The 9,534-nt window shown below is 44.1% G+C and overlaps 1 protein-coding gene across 1 annotated transcript; it reads right to left on the bottom strand.

The window, feature by feature from the left end:
• Positions 1 to 757: 757 nt before the first annotated feature.
• On the bottom strand, positions 758 to 5,080 carry LOC139554844 (thioredoxin-interacting protein-like). Its single transcript, XM_071368020.1, has 6 exons — positions 4,383 to 5,080; positions 3,751 to 3,826; positions 3,507 to 3,654; positions 2,746 to 3,105; positions 2,054 to 2,356; positions 758 to 1,944 (listed from the first exon to the last, which is right to left on the bottom strand). Exons 1-6 carry the CDS (start codon positions 4,636 to 4,638, stop codon positions 1,897 to 1,899), a joined length of 1,191 nt encoding a protein of 396 aa, XP_071224121.1. The 5' UTR covers positions 4,639 to 5,080; the 3' UTR covers positions 758 to 1,896.
• Positions 5,081 to 9,534: the final 4,454 nt, after the last annotated feature.

Genomic DNA, 9,534 nt, shown 5'->3' with positions numbered 1-9,534 from the left:
CTTCTCTGGGTAAACAGTCAGTATTTCTGTTTGTCTGGACTTATTTCATGAAGGGAATGTTTCCAAAGAATTGTGTTGATCCTTGTTCAGTTTTTAGGGCAGGGGAAGTTAACATCCAAGGCAGGGATTCAATCCAATCGTGGGTTGAAGTTCAACTATACAGCGTGATTGAAATTTAAAGGCAACGTTTCCACTTTAGCGGAAACTGCGTTCATGGAAACGCTACAATGTCGGATCAATCGTAAACTACATTTACATTTCTATCCGGAATCTGTAATGCTTCAGATTAGATAGTATGAATATAATATTGGGACTATCACAATAGTAGTTTGTGATCAAATGTATGTGCCCAATTTTTGGGGGGGAAAGGTAGTACCTCCAATAGTCATGCAGCGGTAGTTCCACAAGTTCAATAAAATATACTTCAGTATTAAGGGTTAGAAAATGGAATTTGGTGTAACCAAATATTTCCCGAAACAATGTAAATACTAGGGGCTGGAATCAAGCCACTTTAAAATGTAAAGAATTTCCCGATTGAGCCGACATAGGCAGTTTACCATGAATGCAGCTATAGCTACTTATACCATTTGAAACGTAACGCAGAGTTTACATAATACTGCAATTCAGATTGACTCCAGTCGTAGGCTTTAAATTACAATTCCCTTTCAGAAAAGGGATCATCTCTAGAAGCAACTGTGGCTTGGTACTATTATTGCATGGCTATACAGTGTAATGATTGTCGTCATGTACCACATGATTTAGTGCAACTTTTTATTTATAGAAAACAGTCTCATACAAAAGATAATTTCCATTTACAATATGCACAAAATATAAAAGATGCATTGCATTCTCAGAGATCAGTTTTACAACATTTATTCAGTTTAGGCATCCCACAGTGAAACGCTTTAAGATAAACCCAAATATATTGTCAATATTATTGTCACCCAAGGTGCATTTCCGTGATGTCTTATGCACAAAATACACCCGTTTGTCTTGTGATTCAGCCCTCATTTGAAATACAAAACAATGAGCCCTTGCTAATATGGAGGTGATACCACAATATATCGGTGGTTGAGTTGGAGACTCCCAACACAACACGGGAGACAAATCTAAACCACGAGATCTCCTGTAGGCGGTTAGAGCAATATGCATCCATAAGAAAAATGCAATGCCATAGAAGACACTGGTACAGAATATAGAACTCTGCATGATTGTCCTTGGGAAGATATATTCAACATGTTCTAACACAGTTGATTGCTTTTATTTTAGAAGAAATATCATTCGAAAAAAAATATGGCTCCTCAGATGAAATCCCACATTTGTGAAATACAGGAATTATATGGAATGACTAAACGCCATGAAGAACAGACACCCAACAAGCAAAGAGCTTATTCATAGTCAGTCGGGGACTTGTCAACAAATGCTTGGCCCCAGTGGGAAACTCATGGAGATCACATGGTTTATAAAGGACTAGCAGATCCCTCTTCATTTCTTAACAGTCATCTTATGTATTAAGAACATTGAGGGTATTGGAAGGAGCAGCTTATTCACACCAAGACGTCGCAAACCATGAAGTCTGCAGTGTCATGCTCAGGCGCAGAAACCTGAACAGCAACAGTCCAGGAGGAAACAGAACAAGATCCACTTAGGTGGTGCTGCAAAGATGGCCGACTGCGCCGGCACAAGAAAGACTTCAGCCTCTTGCCTCATGACCTTCACATCCTCTTTTCTCGATGCAGGGCCGGCTCCGATACCAGACACCACATCACTTCCCAAAGTCCGTCCAACACTTCTCCATTCGTTTGGAAATATTGTATTCTGCTCCTTTTCAAGTGAGCTAAGTGCCAGAAGTGGCCCTTGTACAGTGGACCAGAGTTCTGGAAGTGCTGAGGTATTTCAGCAGACCTGCAGCATGCGAGTGTTGCCATTGAACTCCTCATCAACCTGAAACCGGCGAGAGACACGTGTTAGATCACCTGCTCATCAATTCAATCACAATGAACATGTACCATCATGGAGATACTTTATCTGCATTTATTTTCAAGACACTCACCTCAGAGTAGGCAGGCAGGGGTGGGAACTGGAAGGCTGAGGAGTGCATGAAGATGGGGCTGTCATCGCCGTCGTAGTCATTCAGCAGGGGTGTGAGTGGCTGATCCAGGCGGCAGTCGCGGGTGACATCGCAGTAGCTGGGGGGAGCAGAGGGCATGCGCAGGGACACCCAGCTGGCTGAGGCATTGCTGACCGAGCCGTCTGTGCTGCTCACGCTGTTGGTGCGGCTGCCCAGGCCGGCTGTGCCGATGACCAGCGGCAGCTCCAGGATCAGCTTCTCGCTGCCTGGGATGTGCATGTAGATCTGGAGGAGAGGATAATGGTTAGAAACCAGACTTGCTGAGTGGCCATTTCAAAAGGCTGCATGTCTAACTAGTGCGGATGTAACCGATGTGAAATGGCTAGCTAGGTAGCGGTGGTGCGCGCTAGCAGCCTTTCAGTCGGTGACGTCACTTGCTCTGAAACCTTGAAGTGGTGGTTCCCCTTGCTCTGCAGTGTAGTGTCGGATTTAGAGTAATGAACATACTATGTAGTATAAGCACGTCTATGATAATAGCGACGAGTTAGTTTAAAGGTAAATAAACGCACTTCATTTCACCAATGAAAGTCCATTGCTACTAGAAATGGCTGCTTACCACAAAAACCTATTAGCACTATCCTATTATGCTAATTTGAGGGGATCAAGATGCTCACCATGAGGGCGTACTCCACACGGATGATATTGCAGTCCAGCATGGAGGGCTTGATCTTGGGCACACGGATGGTCTTGCCCTGCCAGGCGTCGCACATACCGGAGATGATGTGGTTGCCACGCACAGAGGAAAGCTTCTGACGGAAGACCTTTGTCCTACCATTGGCCTGGTAGGTGTGCTTGGAGATGATGGCTGCCTTGGGCACCACAATACGTGAGCAGGTGTTCTCAAACTTGGCACAGATGCAGATGTCTTCGCCCTCACAGAACCCCTTGCGATCGATCTTGGCGTTGAGGGACACCTGGCCGTCGGGAATGAACATGCAGGTGACCTTTTTCTCCTTCATGCCGCCTGTAGGAGACTGAAGAGGGAGAGAAAGAAACTGGTTACACAAGGGCTCACTAACAGATGTTTAACCATGCTTTTGAGATTTCTAATTCAATATATCTATTCCTTCATGCTCACAAATTACAAGTTTTCTAAATAGTTTAAAGACTTCTAGGACCTATGACTTCAATTGCATGAGGTCAAATCTGTCCATGCTTTACAAGGAAGACTGCTGAGCAGGATGAGGCACAGGTGCCCAACCTGAAGCATCACATCTGGGCATGTCACATGACTGTAATCCCAAAGGCTGGTTGAATTTAACACTCAAGGGAAACACCTGATACAGACTGCTCACTCTTAATGCTTTCAGATTGTCATCTGTTGTGTTTCTACTTTTGCAGTTCAGGCTTTGTGTTAAGTGAGAGATGAACTCACCAGCAGATCTGGGGTGTTCACATCCAGGGGCTCCTCCACCTCAAAGTGCTTCTTGCACTCCAGGGCAGGCTGAGCAGGCCTCTCCATCAAGGCCTTGACGAAGTACTGGACATAGCCAAACTTGCCCTTGTAGGAAGACACAATCTGCCTGTGGGGAAACAAAAAGATAAGGCAGAGCCACATACAGAGGAAGCTTTATATTGTATCGACTCAATAAAACACAGGCCAATGCAAAGAGACTTACCCTTGCTGGGGAAGTTCAAATCCAAACATGTACTCGTACTTGTTGCCAGGTCTAAGGACAACTGATCCATCATGATCTGAAATTAATAAAGTGATTTAATAATGGTGATTTGCCTGATTAGTGGAAACGGCAAGATACAAGGTTGCTTTTTTTATGCTAGACTATCAGCTATGTTAACTTCTAAAGCCTGGTGTTGGAGGTTTGCCAAGGCCACCATGCTACCCTCAGCCTAGTACTGTGAAACATAGATAACGCTTGACACCTCAGAATGGGATTCCCTGTATACACTCCACATGTACTGCTCAGCCACTGCTGCCAGCAGCTTTTGAATAGGCCATTCATTCATTCCATGAAATTCAACTCTGAAATCAATGACTACTGAAGTAGGAGACACTTTGTTTAAATACAGTTCATAACTGCTAGGTAAACTAACTTAATACTTCACATGAATCTGTAATTCGATCCCTACAGCGACAGTCACATTTGAAATGCATGTAACAATCACAAACTGATCTTCGTCTACTACAGTAACTAGTCACCGTCATCAGCACCATATGGGTATCTACATCACTAACGTTACACATGAAAATAAGTTATATTGATTTTACGGAATAATTCAATGAGGATCTTACCAGCTGGCTGGTCAACAAGTTGAACAACTTCTTCGTATCTCAAGTACTCATTCTCCTCTCTGCATTTCTGCTTTCCTTTGGCATATTCCACTTTAGCGCAACCAACTCCGAGCACCCTCATAGCCGAGACTCTGGTCACCTCCGATACTTCCACCACGATCCTCCCGGCTACTTTGTCTCCACTGCAGTAGAAAGCCTTGCTAGCATCGCTGAAAATGACCTCGAAAGTCTTCAATCTCTTTGGCATAGCAACCATGTTTGCTATTTAGTCGAGATGCAACTCTAATAGTTATACTGCAAGAAGTTCAGAGTTATTCCAACTCCAAATCAATGTTTTGTTGTTCAATAAGACGGTCAATATAATTAATTGAGTGAGGTTTAAAGAACTACGACTGTAAAGCAGCGCAAAAAGCTTGCTTTAGTGTAAGCCTATCCTCAAATATAGCCAACCTACTGTCACGTTAACTTTAGGAGATACAAACAAAGGAGGAAGGCGCAGCTTTTATATGAGGAGGCCAGCCAGTGATTCACCAGCGTTGTTGATCACTTCAGCTGAGCATGTGGAAGCAGAATGCACAGCATGGCTCAGCGCATGAACATCGATGTTTGTGTCGTCTGTAACCAATCAGCGCCCGGGAACGGCGCGTGGACACCTCGTGGCTGAGAGGATAGAGCGAGTGCGCAGCAGCTGTCACAGAGGAAGGGCTTTTGGAGGAGTGGCTAGATTCTTTGTAGCTTTTTACAGTCTGTGGTCTTTTGGAGAGCGAAATTAACTTCACAAGCCTGGGACAGGAAGCATAACTCTTAAATATATTATTAGTATAGGGTTTTTTACAGCCCCGTCGAGGTACATTTTGTTCAGATTTGACCCTCCTGGGAGTGGATAAAGAAGTGTTATGGCACTACAAACTACACAGAGTGTACAAACAATTAGGAACACCTGCTCTTTCCATGACATAGACTAGTGTTTCCCAACTTTTTTCAGTTATTGTACCACCAACTGAAATTTTCTCTGCCCAGAGTACCCCTGAAGTACCCCCTCATGTGCATTTTACCAGTAGGCCTATGGTCTCATGAGTCTTCTCAAGTACCCCCTGTGGATAGGCTAAGTACCCCCAGGGGACCCCTGGTTGGGAACCATTGACATAGACTGACCAGGTGTAGGCTATGATCCCTTATTGATGTCACCCGTTAAATCCACTTCAAGCAGTGTAGATGAATGGGAGGAGAGAGGTTAAAGATGGATTTTAAGCCTTGAGAGGAAACAAAATCAAATATTATAGGTTGCATACACATTTACATTTAAGTCATTTAGCAGACGCTCTTATCCAGAGCGACTTACAAATTACACGTTTAGCATTAGTTATTAAGGGTGTTGCGAAATGCTTGTGTTCCTAGCTCCAACAGTGTAGTAATATCTAACAATACACACAAACCTAAAAGTCAAAGAATTGAATAAGAAATATTAGGACGAGCAATGTCGGAGTCCGGAGAATAAATACATATATATGCAATACCAGTCAAAAGTTTGGACACACCTACTCATTCCAGGGTTTTTCTTTATTTTAAATATTTTCTATGTAGAATAATAGTGAAGACATCAAAACTATGAAATAGCACATGGAATCTTGTAGTAACCAAAAAAAGTGTTAAACAAATCCAAATATATTTTATATTGAGATTCTTCAAAGTAGCCACCCTTTGCCTTGATGACAGCTTTACACACGCTTGGCATTATCTCAACCAGCTTCATGAGGTAGTCACCTGGAATGCATTTCAATTAACAGGTGTGTCTTGTTAAAAGTAAATTTGTGGAATTTCTTTCCTTCTTAATGCGTTTGAGCCAATCAGTTGTGTTGTGACAAAGTAGGGGTGGTATACAGAAGATAGCCCTATTTGGTAAAAGACCAGGTCCATATTATGGCAAGAACAGCTCAAATAAGCATGGAGAAATGACAGTCCATCATTACTGTAAGACATGAAGGTCAGTCAATCCGTAAAATGTCAAGAACTTTGAAAGTTTCTTCAAGTACAAATGCAAAAACCAACAAGAGCTATGATTAAAATGTCTCTCAGGAGGACCGCCACAGGAAAGGAACACCCAGAGTTACCTCTGCTGCAGAGTATAAGTTCATTCGAGTTACCAGCCTCAGAAATTGCAGCCCAAATAAATGCTTCACAGAGTTCAAGTAACAGACACATCTCAACATCAACTGTTCAGAGGTGACTGCGTGAATCAGGCCTTCATGGTCGAATTGCTGCAAAGAAACCACTACTAAAAGACACCAAAAAGAAGAAGAGACTTGCTTGGGCCAAGAAACATGAGTAATGGACATTAGACCAGTGGAAATGATGGTGTGGGGGTGCTTTGCTGGTGACACTGTCAGTGATTTATTTAGAATTCAAGGCACACTTAACCTGCATGGCTACCACAGCATTCTGCAGCGATATGCCATCCCATCTGGTTTGCGCTTAGTGGGAATATAATTTGTTTTTCAACAGGACAATGACCCAAAACACACCTCCAAGCTATGTAAGGGCTATTTGACCAGGAAGGAGAGTGATAGAGTGCTGCATCAAATGACCTGGCCTCCACAATCACCTGACCTCAACCCAATTGAGATGGTTTGGGATGAGTTGGATCACAGAGTGAAGGAAAAGCAGCCAACAAGTGCTCAGCATATGTGGGAACACCTTCAATACTGTTGGAAAAGCATTCCTCATGAAGCTGGTTGAGAAAATGCCAAGAGTGTGCAAAGCTGTCATCAAGGCAAAGGGTGGCTACTTTAAAGAATCTCAAATATAAAATATATTTTGATTTGTTTAACACTTTTTGGGTTACTACATGATTCCATATGTTGTTTTTTCATAGTTTTGATGTCTTCGCTATTATTCTACAATATAGAAAATAGTTCAAATAAAGAAAAACCCTTGAATGAGTAGGTGTGTCCAAACATTTGACTGGTACTGTATGTATATATGATGGGATGTATAGACATTATGGACCAAAAGTATGTGGACCAAAAGCTCGTTGAACATCTCATGCCAAAAAGATGGGCATTAATATGGAGTTGGCCTCTCCTTTGCTGCTATAACAGCCTCCACTAGATGTTGCAACATTGCTGCTGGGACTTGCTTCCATTCAGCCACAAAGAGCATTACGCCTTGATCACACCGATAGTGTCATTGCGTTTTGGTACACCAGAAGTGTATTAATTTCCATTGGAACGCTGTGTTTGCATTGCAGCCTTGCTTTGCAGAGGCAGTTACAGTGCGTTCTTTGTGGTGCATGCATTGGATTTATCGAACCTATGTATCAAACTGTATGTGTAGACTGCTTGACAGAAATGGTAGCAGGTGAATGTTGAACTTTTGTTGTACCATTTTGCACAATGACGCTGTCGGTGTGATCGAGGTGTTTGCGAGGTCGGGCACTGATGTTGGGCAATTAGGACTGGCTCGCAGTCGGCATTCCAATTCACCCCAAAGGTGTTCGATGGGGTTGAGGTCAATGCTCTGTGCAGGCCAGTCAAGTTCTTCTACACCGATCTCAACAAACCATTTCTGTATGGACCTCACTTTGTGCACAAGGGGGATTGTCATGCTGAAACAGGAAAGGGCCTTCCCCAAACTGTTGCCACAAAGTAGGAGGCACAGAATCGTCAAGAATGTCATTGTATGCTGTAGTGTTAAGATTTCCCTTCACTGGAGCTAAGGGGCCTAGCCCGGACCATGAAAAACAGCCACAGACCATTATTCCTCCTCCACCAAACTTTACAGTTGGCACTATGCATTCAGGCAGGTAGCGTTCTCCTGGCATCCGCCAAGCCCAGGTTCGTCCATCAGACTGCCAGATGGTGAAGCATGATTCATCACTCCAGAGAATGTGTTTCTACTGCTCCAGAGTCAAATGGTGGCAAGCTTTACACCACTCCTGCCAACGCTTAGCATTGCGCATTGTGATCTTAGGCTTGTGTGCGGCTGCTCAGCCATGGAAACCCATTTCATGAAGCTCTCGACGAACAGTTCTTGTGCTGACGTTGCTTCCAGAGGCAGTTTGGAACTCAGTGGTGAATGTGGCAACTGAGGACAGATGATCTTTACTCACTACGCGCTTCAGCACTCAGTGGTCCTGTTCTGTGAGCTTGTGTGGCCTACCACTTTGCGGCTGAGCCGTTGTTGCTCCTAGACGTTTCCACTTCACAATAGTAGCACTTACAGTTGACCAGGGCAGCTCTAGCAGGGCAGAAGTTGGACTTGTTGGAAAGGTGGCATCCTATGAAGGTGACACGCTGAAAGTCAATGAGCTCTTCAGTTCAAATCAAATTTATTTATATAGCCCTTCTTACATCAGCTGATATCTCAAAGTGCTGTACAGAAACCCAGCCTAAAACCTCAAACAGCAAGCAATGCAGGTGTAGAAGCACGGTGGCTAGGAAAAACTCCCTAGAAAGGCCGAAACCTAGAGAGGAACCAGGCTATGAGGGGTGGCCAGTCCTCTTCTGGCTGTGCCGGTGGAGATTATAACAGAACAAGGCCAAGATGTTCAAATGTTCATAAATGACCAGCATGGTCAAATAATAATAATCACAGTAGTTGTCGAGGGTGCAGCAAGTCAGCACCTCAGGAGTAAATGTCAGTTGGCTTTTCATAGTCGATCATTCAGAGTATCTCTACCGCTCCTGCTGTCTCTAGAGAGTTGAAAACAGCAGGTCTGGGACAGGTAGCATGTCCGGTGAACAGGTCAGGGTTCCATAGCCGCAGGCAGAACAGTTGAAACTGGAGCAGCAGCACGGCCAGGGGGACTGGGGACAGCAAGGAGTCATCATGCCAGGTAGTCCTGAGGCATGGTCCTAGGGCTCAGGTCCTCCAAGAGAGAGAAAGAAAGAGAGAAAGAGAGAATTAGAGAGAGCATACTTAAATTCACACAGGACACTGGATAAGACAGGAGAAGTACTCCAGATATAACAAACTGACCCTAGCCCCCCGACACATAAACTACTGCAGCATAAATACTGGAGGCTGAGACAGGAGGGGTCAGGAGACACTGTGGCCCCATCCGATGATACCCCCGGACAGGGCCAAATAGGAAGGATATAACCCCACCCACTTTGCCAAAGCACAGCCCCCACACCACTAGAGGGATATCTTC

Source organism: Salvelinus alpinus, chromosome 26, assembly GCF_045679555.1.
Source record: "Salvelinus alpinus chromosome 26, SLU_Salpinus.1, whole genome shotgun sequence".
Taxonomy (NCBI): domain Eukaryota; kingdom Metazoa; phylum Chordata; class Actinopteri; order Salmoniformes; family Salmonidae; genus Salvelinus; species Salvelinus alpinus.
This window is presented reverse-complemented; position numbering and strand designations above follow the sequence as displayed.

What these genes read in the sequence shown, in the direction of transcription:
- LOC139554844 (XM_071368020.1), bottom strand. Translation starts at nt 4,638, where the DNA reads ATGGTTGCTATGCCAAAGAGATTGAAGACTTTCGAGGTCATTTTCAGC. An exon ending in TTTGAACTTCCCCAGCAAGG is followed by an intron (nt 3,655 to 3,750) that starts GTAAGTCTCTTT and finishes GTTTCCCCACAG; the next exon opens with GCAGATTGTGTCTTCCTACA. An exon ending in CCCTGCCTGCCTACTCTGAG is followed by an intron (nt 1,945 to 2,053) that starts GTGAGTGTCTTG and finishes CGCCGGTTTCAG; the next exon opens with GTTGATGAGGAGTTCAATGG.